The 20,671-nt window shown below is 44.3% G+C and overlaps 1 protein-coding gene across 1 annotated transcript in view; it reads right to left on the bottom strand.

Annotated features, from left to right (window-relative positions):
- Window positions 1-1,543: 1,543 nt before the first annotated feature.
- PIGU (phosphatidylinositol glycan anchor biosynthesis class U) overlaps window positions 1,544-20,671 on the bottom strand; it is a 19,920-nt gene continuing 792 nt past the window's right edge. The window contains exons 3-13 of the mRNA XM_026867209.1: window positions 19,093-19,157; window positions 18,319-18,378; window positions 17,332-17,394; window positions 15,842-15,951; window positions 14,043-14,143; window positions 12,055-12,152; window positions 9,689-9,843; window positions 9,051-9,194; window positions 8,105-8,229; window positions 6,056-6,198; window positions 1,544-3,294 (exon numbers count right to left, since the gene is read on the bottom strand). Coding sequence (XP_026723010.1) covers window positions 3,181-3,294; window positions 6,056-6,198; window positions 8,105-8,229; window positions 9,051-9,194; window positions 9,689-9,843; window positions 12,055-12,152; window positions 14,043-14,143; window positions 15,842-15,951; window positions 17,332-17,394; window positions 18,319-18,378; window positions 19,093-19,157 — 1,178 coding nt within the window. The 3' untranslated portion in view covers window positions 1,544-3,180. The remainder of the gene's footprint in view (window positions 3,295-6,055; window positions 6,199-8,104; window positions 8,230-9,050; window positions 9,195-9,688; window positions 9,844-12,054; window positions 12,153-14,042; window positions 14,144-15,841; window positions 15,952-17,331; window positions 17,395-18,318; window positions 18,379-19,092; window positions 19,158-20,671) is intronic.

Below are 20,671 nucleotides of genomic sequence, written 5' to 3'. Positions count from 1 at the left end.
GGGGGGGGGGTGGGGGTGGAGGGGTGTGTGTGTGAGCGAGTGGTTGTTTGAAGCTCAGTTTCCCTCTGAAGCTCAGTTTCCCTCAAACCAAGATGGGATTTGGTGGCTGCAGAAGAGAGAAGCCCTGGCCAAGGCCCGCCCCCTTTCCCCCACCTCAGACGCTGATAGAGAAGCTCCTGCAAACCAGGGAGAGGCTGCACTGTTCCAGTGTGTCCCCTTCCCACTGCCGTGAGCCTGTGGGCAGAACCGTAACAACCTCCTATTTATGCCAATACAGGCATTTCCACGTGCTCTGCATGGTGGCACAACAGCCACAGTGACCTGTCCCAGGCCTTGGCCCCACTGCAGGCATTTCGGGGGTTTCTCCTCCCCTCCATGGCAGGGCCTGTTGCAGCCCCATTGGCCCTGGCTGCCCCGTGGGTGGGTGCCAGCTCTGCTGTCCCCACCAGGCTTTGATGACAGCGGTGGCCCCAGGATGGCAGTGGGAGGGTAGGGGATCCTGGTACCCAGCACGGCTGGCACTTGGCCACTGGCAGGGCCCTGGATGGGCCAGGAGCCCCCAGAAGCCTCCCCTGGGACCCACCCCTTGCTCAGGAGACAGGGTGGGGCACCCTGAGCTGCTGTAGGGCAACCATCCCTTCCTTTGCCCCATCCCTGCTCCTGCCCAGTTCCTGCTGCTGCCTCACATCCGTCCCTGGTCCTGCCCTTTCCAGACTGCACCAGTGCTTCCATCCGTGTCCTTTACACAGTCCCTGTCCCTGTCCCTGCCATCCACTGCCTGTCCCTGCCCTTGCCACTGCGCTGTCCCGGCACTGCCCCTGCCCCTTCTCCCTTGACCCTGCCATGATCCTTTCTTTATCCCTTCACTGCCCCTTCCCCATTCCTGTCCCTGCCTCTGCCCATGCCCCTACCCCTTGTCCCTGCCTCACCCCATCCCTGCTCCTGCCCTGGCCCTGGCTCTGCCCATGGCCCTGTTCATGCCTGTACACACAACTCTACCCCTTGCTCTTCCTCCATGCCTCAGCGCTTGCACCGTTACTTCTTAGGACCAATTTTTGAGTCCAACTTTGGGACCTGCTCCCTGGGAGAGCTGGATGGTGGGTGGCAGAGTGGGGCCCTGGGCACAGTCACAGGAGCAATTTCTGCAGCTGGAGACAGAGGATGGAGCCAGCTCAGTCCTGCCACCCCCTGTCAGCATCGTCTCCCTCCTGGTGGCTGAATTATTTTCTACACTGTGGGAAGAGGGGCCTGTAAAATGGAAAGCAGCTATTCACCCTCTTAATAAGTCTTCTTCCACACTGCTGTGGGGTTGAATTGCCACTGCCTAAAACTGGAGTGGGTTTCAGCCTGCCCCAGAGATGTCTTGTTCGCCTTTTGGGATGCCCCAGGGCCACTTGTTTTCCCTCCTGACCCCAGTGTTTGCTTTAGAGTCCCCTCACAACCCCTCCATGTGCCTCTTGGTGCCTCCCAGATGTCTCACTCACTCTAGTCACCCCCTATCTTCACTGCCCCTCCCAAACCTGGAGCAGACGAGTTGTTCAAAACTTGCACAGTTTATTATGCTCCTTGACATGCCACACAGCCAGCAGGCAGAACAGCCCTGCCTGCTTGCCCCCGCAGTGGCTGGAGGCCCAGGGCTGCCAGAGTGGGGGCCTGAGCTGGGCTCAGATTAGCAACCCCCCACCAAAGCGCTAATAGCAGTGCAATAAGGCAAAAGTTTTAATTGTCCAGAAAGAAAGAAGAGCTGTTCACACAACTGCCTGGGCACATCGGTCTCTCAGTTGCTCTGTTCCAGGTGCAGTTTGGTTTTGATGTTGTCACATTCCCAGCCCTTCGGGTTTCTCTTGGAATGGGTGGGGAAGCTGGCTGCCTGCTGCCCGGACACTAGCGGGAGGGCTTTCACACTGCAATTACCACTTCTTTGTGCCACCAGGCAACCAGCAGAGCAGGAAGCCAGAACGGTGGGTTCGCCCCAGTGGGTCACATTCACGGGGTCAGCAGCAGCAGCAGCCCCTGGGTGAGCAGGTCTGAGCACAGAGGGAGCCACGGGGGGACCAAGGGGCCGTGCTCCAGCAGAGCCCCCCGCGCACAGCCACAGGACACCATCACTACTTGCAAGGGGGTAACATGGGGAAGTGTACATCCTCTAGTGTTAAGTAGCTGTGGAACAGCCAGAACCCAACAACTTTGGAACAGTGGTGGATGAGCATCCTCCTGGATTTGGTCCAGGGATTTAAAGGGGAGATTTTGACACCCTCATCCCCGTCTCAGGCAGGCAGCTTGGTCATTCCAGGTCCAGGCTGCTGTCCCAAGCAATCACAATGGTACATGTAAGCCCTGCCCAGCTTTGCTACCCTACCGAAACGAGGAGTAGCAAGAGTCGATCTTCACAGCAGCGTTCCTTCTCCTGAGACCCTGTAATGCTGCTGTGCAGCTCCTGACATCGAAGTGTCTGTGTTGCTTCAATGGATACAGTGGTTACCCAGTACCACTCTGCTCCTTCTTTCACTCCAGTTCCAGTTCTTACTAGTGTTTGAGTGCCAAGATCATTTATTACCTGTGGCAGCAGCACCAGCCGTCCTCCTTCCAACAGGTCGTTTGTCCTTGGTCAGCCACTGGTTTCACAAGCACCCACTGCGCCTGAGCACATGTGATTTTTCCAAATCCCACAACAGTAGAATCAAGAAATGTCACCTGCAGCCAGAGTTTAGGCACCAGGTACCCAGAGATTGCCTTGTGCCAGGCAGGAGCATTACTGGTCAAAGCAGTGAAGGGAAATTTTCAGGAGAAGCAAATATCTCCAAGAAGCAGTGATAGTAGTTTATGGTCTGAGCTCTTTCTGAGCCAGAGATTCAGCCCTGGTTTAGCTCAGAGACTCTCTCCAGTTCCTGCTAGACTGCCCAGAGTTGGTGGCTGAGGTCGCAGTGAAAAGCACAGCTGAGGGAAGAAGGGAGATCCTCCAACGGAGGCAGTGCATCTCTACTTGTAGCTCTTACAGTCTCTGCATTGAGCACACAGCTCAGGAGGGTATTCCCAGAAGAATCTCAGCCCTTTCTTTCAGTAGGTATCATTCCCAAAGTCAGACCTTATTCAGGGAGCCTTCCCCACCCACCCCACATACCCCAAGCTTTGCATGTTCCTCAGAGTGGTCCATGTCCCAGGGAATGGTGGGCACAATCCTTATTTCAAAACAAGCATGGCCTCTGTCCCATCCTGCCTTGTCAAATGGAGTCCATGAGTGAGGTAGTACTCCCGCCGGAGGAAGGCATAGAAATAATCTGAGATGAGCAGGATCTGCAGAAGTGAGATGTTCAGACACATCAGTGATGCTTCACAACAAGGAATTTAAAGACACGTGTTTGTGACAGACGCTGAAGGGGTTTAAGAAGTTCTTAGGCTGCTCATTACACTTTGTGAGAGGAGACACTGATCCTGTGAACACTCCTTGTCCACTGTCTTGCAGTATTAAGCCAAGGGAAACTAATCTACTTGTTGCACAACCACTGTGTTCTCACAGACATCTCTGCTAAGGAGACAGTGGCTTCATAAACTGGCCAAAATACATGACAACGGCAGGTCCGTCTGTGCCACAGCTTTACAGAGCATCACAGCCTCACCCACAGGATTCCTTCCATGCAAGCACCATCATGCAGATCAACCCAGATGCTGAAAGTCTCCTGCTGCTGATTGCTATAGAGCACTTTTCAATTGTGATCGTTTTTCAACTGCCATTTCTGCTCAGAAAAGGTAAGAAGGAGAAGAAATACCACAGCTCCCCAGGTCAGCTTTAGCAAACAGAACCTTTACCAGTTTAATAAAATTATGCTTACTAGGCTAAGGAGTGAAGAGCTGAAATGTCAAGGCTGTGGCTTCAGAGTACAATGTCTGGGAGCAACACCAGGTAAAAGCACTTCTTCCACCCCCACCACTACTGCATCTCCTTCCTGCCCCTGTGCTGTCATTGCCCACTCTGTGTACATTTGCACACTGTCTCCCTTTAAGTGGTGCACAGAGCTGGTGATCCCCCACATCCTCCCCTGATGCAGGTCAGGGCATACTGCCATGCACAGAGACGCTGGCACTGTCCCAAGTCACTCAGGAGATGAGCAGACCTTAGGCTGGTATTGCCACTGGCGCGTTGTAGTGTGAAATCACAACTGAAGTGACTTCCAGAAAACTGCAGTGAACATGGAAACCCAACGTGGAAATCACAAGGTCCCTCCCCTCCTCAGTCCCACTTTGGTTGTACTGAGGTGTCACAGTGTGACTGCTCCCCTGACTAAAAGCACCAAGGACTCGAGTGGGTCTCAGTGGTTTCTCTAAAGCAGTCACCTTGGGCAAGCTGCCTCTGTGGGGGCAGGCCCGGCTGCTCTAAGAGCAGGCTCAGCAGTGCCATTTGTGATTTAGCCTCTTGTAGTGCCACCCTTCCCCAGGAATGCTGACCTCCTCTGTCTAGAAACAGCATCACAGAGTGGAAAGTGCTAGATCAAGCTCAGAGTTACTGTGCTAATGTCCAGGCACCCGTTAATGCACAGTTCTGGCACACTGCCTCACCTGAAGTGCTGCAGTGCTAAGGGGATGGAGGGAAGGGGTCAGGCCACCAGCCAGAGCCTGCTTGGGTTACTGTTAAATACACCTGCTGTGGGGAAGGTTCAGTGGCAAGGTGGGAGGATATGGAGGACTGCATGGAGACTGAGGGGCAGAGAAACAGGGATGCAGACTGCTGAGGTCAAAGTGCAAAGGAGAACAGATACAAAAGGGTAGATGTGCCCAGGGAGAGTGAAAACATCCACACTTATTCTCTTCGCTTGTTTTACTGAACACCATGGCTGACTACTAACATGCTGTATCAATATGGTTGATTTTACTTTTAACTGAACTTCTCTGAAGATGTCTTAATGGGAAAAGAAAGAGCTGAGGTTAGTAAGGATGACGGCTAGTTCCATCTCACACAGAAATCAGAAAGTAGATTTTTGGTTTGCATGTGTTTACACATAGCACAAGACCTTGCAGGATCTCCTATGACTTTCTCAGGTAGAAAATAAAATCCTCTTAGAATATCCACACCTGTCACCTCTATTTAAAGTTTTACTATTCCTTTCATTCCATACCAAGACATGTAGTTAGAGAGCTAGTGAACCACTCTCAATTTCCTTTAAGACTTTCTCAGTAGTGCATCTCTACTCCCTCATGCCACACTGCATGGAGTCTTTCTGCTTGTACAGAAATGGGTGTTTGTCTCCATCTATCAAGGCCGTGGGGGGATGTACAAGCAGGTGATTTTCAGCCCCTGGCAAAACTGCTCCTCTAGTTTTAGAGGACAAACATAAATGGCTGAGGCACATTCAAAATAAAGGCAACTTTAACATGAAATGAACATTCTGCTCACCCACATGTGAAACTGCCCCGGGGCTTAGGCACATAATAGCAGAGAGAAGAGGAAGGACTTAGAAAAGTCTGTAACAACTGTGTACATCAAATCCAGTCCTCCAGGGGTGCAAGGCTCTGTTCTCCCTAAGGCTAGTGGAAGTCATGTATCTAGAATGGCCTTGAGAGCAAGCCCTGGCAAGACTGGGACCCTGCACGTGTCCGTAACACCATGTTTCAGTGAGGTATAATGCTCAGAAAAATTGGTGCCACAACGCCATGTGTGGGCAGTTCTCATTTGGCTGTTGTCTGGCCCCACCGCTGCTGCCTCATGTTTTTTTCCACTTCCCCTTTTAGCTCACCTTCTCTATTCACGGGTGCTCCTATTCCTGCCATACCGAGATGTTTTTCCTCTGCTATCAAGTCACAGACTGTTTAACCCTGCAGTACAGTCTGGCTGGACTGTTAATCTACAGCTCAAACACTACAGGAACTCTTTCCCATTAGTGTGCCAGAAGGTAACGACTAGGCAGATTTCAGGTGGAGCAAGGAGAGGCAGGAGGCTGCTGTACAGGACTACAGAGGCTGCAAAGTGCCAGACACATCCTGCAGAATTCGCTGCTGCTGACAGGACCCCCAAGGCAGTGACCCACCCACAGCGCAGCCCAGTTTGCCTCACGCCACTAACCTGCCCTATGTTGAAAGCCAACGTGATGGCGTAATAAAAATTCGAGTTGGCACTTCCTGCATAAATCCACAGATGCCACAGAACGGGGAACAGGAGGGAGCAGACAACAAGCACACATGAGAGGATGAAGATGTTCCGGAGGACTGCAAAAGAAAACCAAGCTGTTAAAATGATGCTTTACTGAGCAGCCATGCTTATGCAACCAGCAACGGTGTTTAGGGTATGTGGGGTGGGGGAGAGGTGCTTGCCAATGTATACTTCCCTCCAATAACCTTTCACAGCCTGCTTTAATAATTTAATTTTACAAGAATTAATGAATAATTTATTTTTATAATAAATAATTATAATTATTATAAGAATTCAGAGTTAACTCTTTATAAGAATTAACTTTTTAGTAAGAAATAATTAATAATTTATTTTAGAAGAAATCCACTATATTTCCCTTTAAAATAAATAGTTCTACTTTTGCTTGAGTGTCAAATCCTCATGTGTAGGTCTTTCCTTCTAGGTCCTGCTTCCAAACACTCTTCCTTGGAGGACTTTGGCTTGTTCGGCTTTACGGTAACTGACAGTTTGGAGAAGGGCCTTTCCATCAGCATCACGATTCAGAGAGCAGAGTATGCCATTCCCTAGTCTTACCAAGCTGATGACAAAGGAGAATAATGAACTTGTGGGCCATAGGAAAAGAGATACTTTCTCAGGAGGTGGTAAGGAAATGAAAGCACTATAAAAGAAGAAACTCGTATAGGCCAAATGCGTTGACAAACACAGGACCTTGGGAGGTACGAGTGTGGCCAGAATCCATTAGTCTGTGTGAGTATGTGTCAGATGGACAAAAAACAAGCACAAATTTGTCTAAAAGAGGCCAGAAAAGATTTTGTTTTCTGTGAACTATTTATGCACTATTGTCCTTTGGCAGCAGTATTATAATTCATCCCAGCTCCTGTGTTGCTGTGCTTGTCTATAGATCAGCCAGTGTCCCTGAAGGTAAGTGAGAGTCCCACTCATTCTGCAGCTAAAGGGAGCTATCTGACATTTCAAGAGCATGGTCACATCCAAACCTGCTCACAGCTATCTTTTTAAACTTCTGTTCACTCACCGTGGGGTGGGAACACGTGACACATGACTACCCCCCTCACTGGTGACAGTGCCCTTATCTGACTGCTTGGAACGTGCAGCTGATCTATGCTGGAGCAGGGTTTCTCAGAAGTACGTCACCTGCTACGGCTGCAACATGCTCACAGCTAGCCTGGGGCTTCCTGACCTATTTCATCACAGCTGCTTTGGCCTTAGCTTTCTTTAGTCTGGAACTAATAGAGCCTAATATAGCCTAGAAACTAATAGGTCTCCAAATCTCTTGACTCCTGACATCAGGCAGGCAAGCTGCCCACACACTTGGCCTGGGTCAGAGAAGACTGCAGTAAAAGGCCCAGACAACCTGGCAGGGTTGGTCAATGCAGTTGGTTTAGGCAAGAAACACCAGGAAAAACACAGCACTTCCAAATATCCCCAGTGTAGCAGGTTCTAGAGACTGAGTTTGAAAATCATCAGGAAGCTCTCTGGTGATTTAAAGAGCTAAAGAGGTTCTTTATGAAGCATTTAAGAAAAAATGGACAACTGCTTGGAATAATTCAGTTACTTTTGCTCTAAGCAAACAAGCAGATGCAAACCAACCAACCACTACAAGGTGCAGAAGCAGTGTTTCAAATTACACAGCCTTAAATGGGAGTGAAGCATTTGAAGAATTAACGTACTTTAAATAAGCCACATCCCTTGTGCAGGACTGTAAAAGGTTCTTACAAAAAAGTTAATCTTCAGAACAACTTGGAGTGAAGGGGAAAGTACAAGTGAAACTTCCCTCCTCAACTAATTTCAGCTCTAGTCCTAAAGACACATTAGAGATCACCAGAAAAATCAAGCCTCCTTCCACACACCCCAAGGAGGCCACAACAGCCTGCGGACATGGGCCTAGTTTAGTTTAGTGGTGACAATTATTGGACAGGCCCTTGTCCATTCCAGATAAGCAATAATCAAACACAAAGAACTTACATCTGTAAAGGTGGCTCCAGACTGGAAGGAAGGCCATGTACAGCGCAATGTCTCCCACAGTGGGATAGGACTTGAAGATAGAAATGACTGCGATCTGGACAAACATGAAGAACACAGGGTGTTCTCTATAGAAGGGAAAAGACACAAAGGATAAGAGGATGCAGTAGGGCTTCTGGAAACTGGAAATAAACAGAAGCATAGAATGGAAAATATCAGCAAGGACACAAATGTACTATAGGATAGGCTCAAAGAGGCTCTCATACCCCTGTTCTCTCCAAACAAGCCACTGGGTGGGCTAGACTGAGCTGCTCTGCAGAGCAGCAGTGTAAGAGGGTGCACATCTGCTCACTGCCTTCACACAGGAACTTTGTGCCTCAACTCAACATACATTTAAACAGTTGGTCATCTTGGCTCTGTCATTCACTGAAAAGCCACCAGCACCTCCTCTCTGAAGGTTATTTGGAGCAGCCCATAGTTATCCCTCTGGTATGTCATGGTATCTGTACCCATTCCAAGTCATCAGGATAAGCTCACTGAGAATCCAAGCCTGTTAATGGGTGTTTTCACAAGAAAGAAGGGTAACATCAGTGCAGTCTGCTAAGAATGTCCCCAAGTTTTCACTTTTTTTCTGACAATAAAGAACCTGAAGTTCCAGCCAAGAGTTCTTGCTTTCTGACTACACTGGCTTATGCTGGCAGGTAGCAGGCACCTCTATAGGCTAAATTCCTGCTCTCTCTTTTGATGCCTGTAACACATCTTTTGCATAGCAGAGCCCAACTCACTCTACTTAAAAGGAACAGAGATTGAAACTTTGGGAAATGAGGAGGATAGGCCCTGTTGAAAAACCTGTCTTTTTCAGGCTTATAGATCCAGGCATCTGACACCAGCCTTACAAGCTTCCACCAGACAACTGAGAGTAAAAACACTAGCAGAGAAACATACTTACTTTAGCTTTATTGCCAAGGGAATGGTGTAGAAGAACACATTGATTTGAAATACGCATATGAAGAAAAGACTAAAGTGTTCGAACATCTCTGCAAAGAAGTACCAGAAAAGGCCAATATTGGGTGTCAGATCTGGAACAGAAAGGCTGAAATTTGAAAAGAAAAGTTAAGGTAACTTTTTTAAACGGTTGTTTTTCACTGCCTTCTTCTGTTACGTTAATCAACCATTGTGTGTTACTGGATGGAGGATCTATATTTTAAATCTGTAGAAGAGAAACCAAAGGGGTGAAAACCTCAAGAGAAAATTGACTCATCCTATGCCCCTGAAGGATTTAAACTGTTCCCAAGCAGACATTTATCCAGAGATGAAAATTTCACAGCCATGGTAACAACAATCAAATCCATTTCCAATCAACTCAGTGGAAAACATTTCCTGCCTTCTCTAATTCTTGCTGTTACTTAATTAAAAGAAGTTGGATAATGACTGCTCTCCTTCACACACTATTTCTTTTCTTGCATTGCCAGTAAAATTACAGATCACATGCTTCTTAGGACAGGGAGTGGGGCACTTGTGTGTGATGCACAAGAAACAACATGGTAGGGCTAGACAGAAAAAAACAGTAAAAATCCTTATACTTACATAAACCCGTAAACAGATGGGATAAAATCCCAGGAATTGAGGAGGAAGAAGGAGAGGCAGATGATGACCACCAGGCTGCACAGGTACAGGGCTGTATACTGCATGGTGTAGAGCCAGAAGCTTTTACTTTTCAGTTTTATTGGTATGAATTCACGCTGAAAATGAAATACAAGAAGGCAGATATTCCTCATCAGTTGGAAAGTCCCAATAAAGTCTTAAGTGTTCAGAACATAATTTTAAATTGATGAAAGACAGCAAACACTGTCGCTATGGCACTGAAAATAGCAGCTCTCAAGCATGATTTGCTTGATGTTCTTCACTCTGGCCAATTAAATAATAACATTGCACATATTTCCAGAACTACAGTAGCTAAGCTGGTCATTTCTGCTTGCAGTGAGTCATCTCATGTAATCAGTGTAAGATTTACACACACATCCTCACAGCTGCACTTGTATCTTAGATGTCTGCACTACTGTACTGCTGCGTGCACCCACATCACTGAGTGACCCGGAGCCCTGCTCCATGACCCGCCACTCTGTGATGCCAGGTCTCCACCACACTGCCTGGCACTCATGCTCTGCTGAAATCAGGGAAAGGGGACATCCAGTGGCTTCCTAAGCACAAAGGAGCTCCTCTAAAAGGCTGTCTCCTCAAAGACAACTGCTGCTGTCCTGCCACTGCCACATGTCCTGACAGGTCAGCCACAAGCCCTGCTCACATAACACGATATATGGGTATCTCACTCCAAGAGATCCCCTGACTGCATTTGTAAAGACAAATATACAAACAGGGCTAAACACCTTTGGGAATTGCTCAGAGTTCTGCAGCTCCCAGTCAGTGATGTAGCCTTTCCATTTGGTGCTAGGGTTTACACAGGCAGATGTACAGAGAGCCAGCTCTAACTGATGAGGGCTCTGTCTGCGTAAAGCATGCTCTGTTTTCTCATAGTGTGTTTAATGCTACTTGCTGGAACAATGTAAGGAAGTTTACCAAGGATTTTTGGCAGGACAGATTGGAAACTGCTGGAGAAAAGTTCTTTAATTCTACACAAAGAATGCAGAAAAGTTAATTTACAAATCTGGATAAAAGAACACACACTAGCACAATCTCCCCTATAAGTTGCAAATTAGGCATTCACATATCAAAGCACTTGTTGCCTGTGGATATAATGCTTGTACTTGACTGCCACTTTACCTTGACTAAAGTTAAAAGAGAACAAAGGAGACCAAACTATAAAGTATGTGAAGTAAATGCTCCTAAAAATTATAAAATTGAAAAAGCAACACCAAATCTGCAGAAGTTCTTGTCTTGCAAAGAGTAATAATACCACCAACATTTCTGAGGGAAAAAAAAAAAAAGATATTCATGTCAGATAGTCAGGGAAAGAAAATTGACTAGAATTACTCTCTGTTCTCTTTTGAAGCTCAGAGATTTGAGAATAGACAAAGATTAGCTATAAAAATCATGAGGGAGACAGGATAGAAGCAACCAAGAAAGACTAATGCAACACCCAATAGCAGGACTTTCAGAATTGCAAAATAATGAAAACGATCACCAAGTGAATTGGGGTAAGAGTCTTCAGCTTAGTGGTCACTGCCTCACCTTGCTCCCCTATCAGAATAAGACTAGCAAATGATCAGTTTTCATTAAGCATATTATAATTTGGACTCTTCAGTTAAGTCACTGTTTACAGTGTTTACTTACACTGTTTACATCAGCACAAGAGCCAAGAGAGGGACCAGTGGGAAGTGTGCAGTCAAACCAGGGATGAATCCACACACTGTCAAAGAGCTGCCTCAGCTTTAAACGCTACCCCTGCCTGCAGCTGTGCCTACCAGCCTACTGCTGGTCTAGTTCTGCCCAGAGCAGTGTCTGCCTGTTGAGGCACTGTGTACCCATGAACGATCAAGGTCAGCCATGCTGGCATTCAGGGGTATTGTTAATGTGGAGGGAAGAAGGCCAAGGACAACCAGCCACTTTCACAAGCACATGTCTTTTGCCATTAAACTCCAAATCAGCTTTCCCAAGTTTGAGTGGTTCAGACATAAAGCTCCTCATTCAAACACAGCTCACTGATCCATGTCAGTGCAAAGGAAATTCTCCATGTCTAAAATCCTCACTGCTATTCACACAACACAAAGAAAAGCACTTACTTCAGGCAACCTAAACATCAGCCAGTTCTGTAGATGACTTTCTCTCCCTTCTCTCTATGCACAGGCATCCCCATTAAGGCTTCAAACTTTCCATGGCTTGAGGAGAGTCACTTTTTCTGAAACTCAGGACTTGCCCAACTACCCTCTCAGTAGCTAATGACTGTCTCTGCACAGCTACAAGATGACAGGTACCAACAGTTAGAAATCATATACCTGTAAAAGGTAAAGGAGTGCTGGAGCAAACAATGTGAGAGGGTAGAGTGACTGGTATGTTGCTAAGGCCAGGAACACAGCACTGAGGAAGGCACTACCTGCAAAAAGAAAAAAGTTCATTTGTAAGGAACATTTAATATAAACATTCTTACAGACAGGAAGTCCAAATGGGAAAAAATGCGTAACCCTCTGCAGGGCTTTACAACTATCCAAACACCACTTAAAGGTGTTTTTAGCAGAATGTGTCCTGGAGTTTTTCTTAACTACATTTTGAATAGAGAATAACTCATACCAAGGTGATTCTCTCACAAGAAAGAACCAATAACCACTGACTGGTTTATATCTCCTACCACTCACATACAGAGAGACTGGTGTAATTCAGTCTATGTACAAACTGCTGTTTATGCATGGGAATGCATTCACTGAAGTCATATCCACATGAAACAACTGTTACACTGAGCATGCTGGATAACCTCATCACCAGAATGTGTCAGGGTCCTCAGCAAAGCTCTGTCAAAGAGAGCAGCTAAAGGAATGAAGTAGCATTAGTGCTACATTACAGATACCAAAACTGAGGCATAGAAAGGATTAGCACAGTTTTTTCAAGTGGTCTTAAAAATACAAATGCCTTTACTGAAGAAGGCATTTATCTGAGGTGTCTCAGGTTAAGCTAAGTGCTGACTACTGACATTGCCCAACTACCAACATCAGAAATCAAGTCCAAGAGGTCCCAGGTTAAATAATAAAAATACATGCACCTAGTGCAGTAAGTAGCCTCGTTACAGCTTTGTTTTATGTTGCTTGATGGAAGTCATCTATAAAAACACAGCTCAGACAGCAAGAATCCTGACTCAGTGCATCGCACTGTCAGCCTACTGACACCACTCAGTAAACTTTTGCTTTCACCTTCTGAAAGGGGAAAATATAGGATTACCTGGTGATGAACCTTCTCCATTCTTCAACTACACTCTCCTAGACAGAAACCTCCCTATCCTCTATTTTATCAAGTGTTCTGTTCTGCACAGATCTAAACAATTGGTACCCAGAAATCAGTCATAATCTGATATCCATTCTTTGCCCACTTTAAAACTAGAGGCTGCCACACTCCCAATGAGGGAGAAAACACAGGGGACAGTCACTACAGTTTTGCCTATGACTGGACAGTTTAACTAAATGAATCCCACATTTTTGCTTTTAAACCAAAATCCCTCCTGCCTCAATTAATTGGTAACTGGAGGAAAACTTTTCTCTGGAAACACTAACAAAACCAACCTATATCAGCTTTCTTTGTGATGTCTGGGTCTGGGCACCGCTGGAGACTGACCTTTCCCCTGATGCAGCAGAGAACTCCTAAAACTTATGTGACTAGTACAAATCACATATGCTAAGAGACTTTAGTACTGGGGAGTCATAAAAGAAACAGAAACCTGGTATTATGCACAAAATGAATGAAACAGCTATTCTGTCATAATCAACTGTGCCAGTATGAGTCTTTAGTTACTGTTTCTGCTTCCCCAAAGCTCAATTAGCCAATTTCAAACCAAACTTAAAACTGTGAATGAAATCCAAATAGTAGCTGCAGGCAATTGCTTGCTTTTGAATAAAAGTTCAAAGACACACTTTGAAAATAAATTGCCTACAACACTTTAAGTGCATATTTATGTACAAAAAAGAGCAGCAGAGCGTAATATCCTCCTACACACAGACATGCATTTTCATAAACAGAAAACTATTTTAAGTCATCCAGGAAATGGAGTCAATTTTTAGATATAAAATTTCTAGGTACACTGAGGTGAAAGTAAGTTTTGATTTGACTATAAAGTCTCTTGATCTCATGATTTCAGGTAGAACTTTGTTCCAGTCCCATTTCTGCTGTGTTTCACAGAGATCTTTGTAGCAATCATATAAGTTCCACCTTGATTTAATTTCTGCCACTTTTCTAGTCTTTCTATAAATTCATAAAGTACCATTTTTTCTTCATTCATTACCTTTTATTGTAGCCAAAATGAAGAACGCAATGACAGTATTGTTGATGGCGCAGGTGGACTTTGCCACACAAGACATCACAGTGTATGGGTTTAACAGATAGCTGAAAAAAAGAAAAGCTCAAGTTACATAGGAAAGACAGAGCATCTAATTAAAGAGATGTCCAAAGGAAAAAACAGCTGCACTTTCTCATTTCTTTTTGTTTATTTACACTTGATGGGATCCTCTCATGATCAAATTAACTCAGTTCTCAGTCTGGAGCAAAAACCAGATCTTTGAATTGTAGCCTGGGACACTGTGCCCACAGGGAGCACATGGGAGAAAAGGAGACAGTTTGGAAGATGTCTAAAATGAAAGTTCTATCCTAGAAAATTACTACCAAAACAGTTTTTTGCTTTGCAGAAACACTGTGCATTTATTCAGTCAGACTTAGGATTATTGAGTCCAAAGTAAACTCTTTCTGCTACTTGCATCTACTGGCTCTGAAGAAGTAATAAAATCAAGAAGACAGCAAGACGGAAACAAATCCTGAGACATTAGCAGAGTTTCCCCCAACCCAACTGCACCTGCACACTCCTGCTATGGCAGAGAAATCATTTATGTTCACCATGGCATGATCTAAGCACAAAACCTTCCAGTTATGAAAATCTTGCATATTTTAATTGGAATTGTGGAAAGACAGCAAACTCTGAATAATTTTACCTTCCGGAATACAGCCACACTTTGTTACTAAGGATGCCAGGAGAATTATAATAATCTCATTTAATTAAATTCAAAGGACAGAAAAACATTTGGAAGGATTACCAATACAGTAACCAAGATAATGTATCAATCAACTTTGCTAATAACTATATCAATTATCAGAGTGAGTAGACAGGGTTGATGATTTCCTAGTTATCTCTTCACATTTTTCCTACTTCTTTGAGTCCCAGTCGGCCTTTTTCTGTGTTTCCAGAGAGACAGCCTACAGCAGGATAGATACAATTTAAGCCAACTTTCCTGTGGTAATGGGCAACAATGTTAAATACAAAACAGTCTGCAATTTAACAACTCTACCTTTCTTGCCCTGAGGAATTTACCATTTTACAAAATTCATAAGAAAATAAGAACAAATAACAACTAATCTCTCTCTGACACAGAATAATTAAGATAATAATGTATGTCAAAGAAAAAAATCTCAATAAAAAAAAATCTTTGAAATTAAGTACCTTGCTTGCATACTATTTATTTTAGTTGAAGTTTGCTAAAATAAAAAAAAATGTTTAGTATACAGAGGAACACCAAGATATGACATTATTAAGATGACAACCTGAAATTATCTTTGAATTGTTATAAGCAATGCTGGGATATTCAAGTTGTGATATTCAGCAAACATTTTGTCCAACTGCTCAAAAATCCTCCTAACTTTTCTGAAAAGACACCTGAGACTTTTGGGAGGCATAGAATCAATTTTGTTAACATTAGCATACAGGCAAATAAATGAGAATGTGAGCTGTGCAGATACAACATTCTTGCTACCAAATTAATGAATAATACCTTATGCTGTTGAGCCTGTCTTAGAGAGCCTGAGTGAATTTACTTGTTGGCAACAAACATCTGGAAAAGCATCTGGTTTTCACTTTCAAAATGAGTATTCAGGGCTAGGGGGATTTTTATGTGTAACAGGAAATTCAGAATTTTGGGGAGGGAAAAAAACCCATAACCTTCCACAAATGTTGAAGCCCCAAATCAGACAAACGAAACCCAGAGGTAGCTGAAGAACAAAAGCAGCATACTGCAGCCTACAAGAAGCAATACTTACAATAGTGCTACCTTGAGGGGGATGTAGTGCATTTCCATGGGTGTCTGGATGAGTTCAGCCACATCTGGTGCATACTTATCCAGTTCTATTAGGAACTTTTGCTTTTTGAACTGAACAAGGGAGAATGACCAAAGACTGTCAGATGAGGAAAGTCATTATTTCTTATTACTCAGGATTTCCATTACTGTAAGACATATATGAACCCCAGACATGAGGCAAAACTCATGTTATGTGAGGTGTTGTACAAACAACAGAAAACGCCCACTCTCTTTTCCTAAGAACTTAACGACTGAACTGGAAGTCAGAAGAAAGCAGATAATCTCTACTTATTTGAACTTCCCTTAATTCCCAGTGTTTAGCTCTTGACACAGCTAATGTGAATTGACAGCTAATGTGAATTCACCACACTAGAGTTTTATACGTCCAATCTTCCTAAAGCCTGTCTGGCTTTAGCTGACTTTATAAATTCATTGTTCAACGTACAAGCCCCTGAGAAACCAAGTCACAGAAGTATGCAGTCTTTGTTATTCTGAAGATGGAATACCTCTATGCCAAATCTCCTTTAGGGACTCAAAATCTCTCTCTTTAATCTATCTTATTCTATGATGCTCTCTATGGAAACAAAAGAGAAATCTGAATTATTAACCTACTGAATTATGTCATGATGAGACAGAAGGTGAGAGATCCTGGTAATAAATTCTCAACGAGCAAAGTAACTCACATGCAGGTTTTTACACATCTGCAGTTCTCTGAGCTACTGATAAGAGAGAGCTGGGAAGAATCACTCACCTCCAAATACATGTACTTATAATTTGAAAGGAACAAGTAATATCTGCTGTCAGACTTTCACCCTGATCACCAGAATGTCACCTCAGCATCCTTCAAAGGTTTTATTCCTTCCTTTATACATTTCCAATCTGTGTATTAACTCATGCTGTGTGCAAACACAAACGCTGTTCAAGCTAAAACATTCCAGGCTCTAGCTACAAAATGTACAGAAGATTGCAGCAGGAGCAGAGGTGAGCAAAGCATGCTCAAGTCTTGCCAAATCCATAGTCCAGTAATTAAATTCTGCCTGCTGACAACTGCCACAACTGAAGGTGGGTTTTCAGTACACGTTCCAAAATCTCACATCTCCTCTTGAGTATGTGACCCTAGACTTGCCTGCATTTCACTGGCTATTGCATTCTCACAAGTATCTTAAATTCTCTATACTCCTTTTAGATCAATGTATCTACTGCTGTGATCATTGTTCAAGTGCAGTGTGGTAGCTACAGACACTAATTTCATTCTCTAATACAGCTACAACAAAACTTAAAATACTTCAGTCATTTACCACGTTAAGTGCCCATGTTTATTGATCATCCAGATATGATAAAATTTGCTGCAACAAGGACTGGTTGATACTGCACCCTCTGGCATGTGTTTGTCTTTGGTACAAGATATAGTTCCTGGGAGAAGAGGACAGCAACACTAACAAGCCAGCTTACCACAACTTTGTTGAAGTCCTGGATGGCCAAGTAAAGGGCAACAGCAGTTAGCACATCAGTTATCTAAAAAAACAAGGCACAGACAGACTGACTGTAAGTAAAATAAACAAATGGAGAGAAAGATATTGGACAGCACTGAAATGCTGAATAAGGATTCTGATCTGACTTGGCTCACAAGAGAAAAAACAAGCTTTAAAAACACTAGATTGCCGATTTGTACACTGTGCTCACACACCACCACTTAACCTTGAAGCCATGAGCTGTATCAATGATATTAATATTTACAAAGCAAGAGAATGGGGAATTAAGGGGAAAGAAATTTTTTAATGGAAAGAAGTACGTGAGGGTAATAGAATCAGTGGTCTAATGCAAGCATAGGCAACACTGGGGCAGTGCCCAGCTGGCTAAGCCCACCTGGCCATTAATCCAGCATGATGTTGCCTTAAGCTGTCCCAAACGTACCAGGCAGCAGTACAGTCATCTGCACAACTAGCACAAGCGACGCAGGGGGAGACCGGCCCAGCAGGGATCTGGGGAGGGAGGCTCCACCAGGTGGCATGTGCAGCCAGCTGAATGATTTCCATCCCTCTGAATTATGCAGAATTCAGATAATAGTTTGCAAGAGACATCTGGAGGACTAACCCGTTTTTGCTCTCTTTGCAGGCCTGGGGTTTGGCAATGTTGGGATTAGGCTGGGAGGACAAAATATCCTGATCTGTAAGAGGTAACCTTTGAAATTTGAAAGCAAATGCCAACTTCCCATCCTTCTGTGGGGATACTTATCTAGCCAAGAACTCAAAAAAAGGGAATATGTACAATGTGGGTTTGCACAGTCAAAGCTGTGTTTCTAATTAAACTGTGAGCTCAGCAGGAATCTGAACTACAAGGAGGATGAAGATCCCTGATTCTTGCAGGAGTAAAAGGAAAGTCATACTCAGCATTTCACAGAATGGGACCTTTCAAGAGGAGCTTTCCAGGAGTGCTTACCATGAACACAAATTCTGCGTATTCAATCAGGAAGTGAAAGAGATATATTATCAGTGGGGTCTAAAAGAGAGCAGAAGCAAAACCCATGTCAAACACTGTCCAGATAAACAACTGGCAATTCGATGAGAAAAATGAAGTAGTACTATGAGAAACTACAAAAGCTCATTTTCCTTAGCCTCTTCTACAACGCTGTTATTTCAGAGTAAAGTGATTAATCAAGACACACTTACTGGTCTTTCGCCTTGCAAAGTTCTCAATACACTTTATAAAAGATCCCATCAACTTTGAAAATTCTATTCTATTCCAACTTCTCAATTCTACTACTATAGTGGGAGAGTTACAATAGAAACCATATAAAGATCAGCCTTAGAAAATATTTTTTTTCAGGTTGTTTACAGATACTTCTGAAAGTATTTACTACCTTGCTGGTTTCACTGTTTAGCCTCTTGTTTAGATGAGTCTTATAAAACAAAAGCATGTTAAAAACAGTATTTTACTTATTACAGATTTCCCCTATTTCAGACTCTCCTTATGCAGTAACAAAAATTACAATGTCTATCATCTGCACAGCAACAAGTTATTCTGTGATGAACTGTATCTGCTCGTTGTGCTAGTCGCTGCATATACAACTGTTGCACAGGCAACTACACGACTGCAAGTTCTCTGAAGTCTCTCGGACAATACAGGTCCCCAGCCTTTGCCAATAAGACAAACAGTAAGACAAAGAAACATGCCACTTAAACATCACATTTAAAATGAAGCATGTATACCAACCTCATGAAAAATAGCTCCAGAATATGGCGAAACACCTAAATCCAGCAGAGCTAATCCTTCAACCACTGAAACACAGAAAACAAAGGCATTAGAATCCTGTAATGTGGGAAGAGAAACACTTAATCACCATCTGAATGGGTGACACAAAATCTCTCAAGGCCAACAACTAGATAGAATTGATTGCTTCCTAACTTCTACCATGCAAATTCCTTTAGTACTTGAACGGTCAGTTGTAGTCTATTTATTTGTTTCAGCTAAAAACTTCACAGCTGAAATGTTTTCTACTTAGCTGTGTATAAATCACGTGTATGATACTGATTTTAAGTCACCTACTATGTGATACATGATATCTATGCTGAAGAAATACTTAATTGTAGGAGGACAGATCATGACATAATACAGAATTTGAACTATTTTGCCTAAGCAGAGGGACCTGAAAGGTCCAAAACCACAATAAAAGAGCAGAAATGAATACGTATTACCAAGCAAAGCTAAAAGTTTTATCCATTGTTGAAACTTCCTGACATTTTGCAGCCTTAATTCAGATCCTTTGCAATCATGTAATTACAGCTTGCACTGCAGTGTACACACATTTTTCCAGAGGATCTCCACCTTACTGATCACAAAGGTTCCCTGAGGACTGAGCAGCACACACAGTGAAAGAAGCTATGGGACATGGGTCCCTTTTTTCAGAGGTAAACGAGGCAGGAGACTGCAGGAGGCAAGAGGTTCTCAGTCCAAGTGTATGCTGGAGAAGTAGATTCTGTCTCTGCTGAGAAGTTCTCACATGATGACAGCCCAGACTTTTCAAGGTGATCCTAATTGTGCTCCTTACTATCTAGATGCCTACCTTGATGCTCTAAGGTAAGATTTAGAAAGTATCCATTGCTTCAAAGGAATTCTTGGGAGCTGTATTTTGAAACTATGATGTGTGAAGTGCTACACACTGGAGCACAGGCCTCAGGTCATTCATGCTTTCGACCTTTATTACTCTGGGCCACCATTTTCCACCCCAAAACTGTAAATAATTTAACCTGCATAATAACTGGATATTATTTTTCCCAAAAGGCTGTCTTTAAAATAAATTAAGGTTCCTAATGGGCTCAGATGCTACAGAGATGAATGCCACCGGAAAGCCTTGATTAATCTGCACCTCGGTCTTCAGAAGAGAATTTGAATCATGTTGGTAACAAGGTGTGGGGCCACAAACTGCACAAGGAAGATGAAACGGTGAGTACCTCTGCACCAACTGGGAACCACGCAGTCGCGTTCACACCACGGAACAGTGCTTGTGTAGTTACAGCCTAACGAAAGCGACTCAATCAAGACTGCTGAAACTACATCTTCCGGGCCAGATTCTGTCACCCTTCCATTTTGCGGCCAGCCTGACACCAACCGTCCGTGGAAGCGCACCCAGGCCAGCGGCCCCGCTTCGGCCCCGCGGCCCGCCCCGTCCCCTCGCAGCCGCCGAGCCCTCGCTCTTCCCTCGGGGACAGCCGCCGCGGACCGTTTCGGTGCAGCTTTCCGCTGGCCCGAGAGAGGAGAGGCCCGTCCCCAGCGCCGGGACTGCAGCGCGGCC

This window comes from Athene cunicularia, unplaced genomic scaffold (genome assembly GCF_003259725.1).
Source record: "Athene cunicularia isolate RWA unplaced genomic scaffold, athCun1 SCF_2, whole genome shotgun sequence".
Taxonomy (NCBI): Eukaryota; Metazoa; Chordata; class Aves; order Strigiformes; family Strigidae; genus Athene; species Athene cunicularia.
The sequence above is the reverse complement of the archived record's forward strand: the minus strand, read 5'-3'. Positions and strand labels throughout refer to the sequence as shown.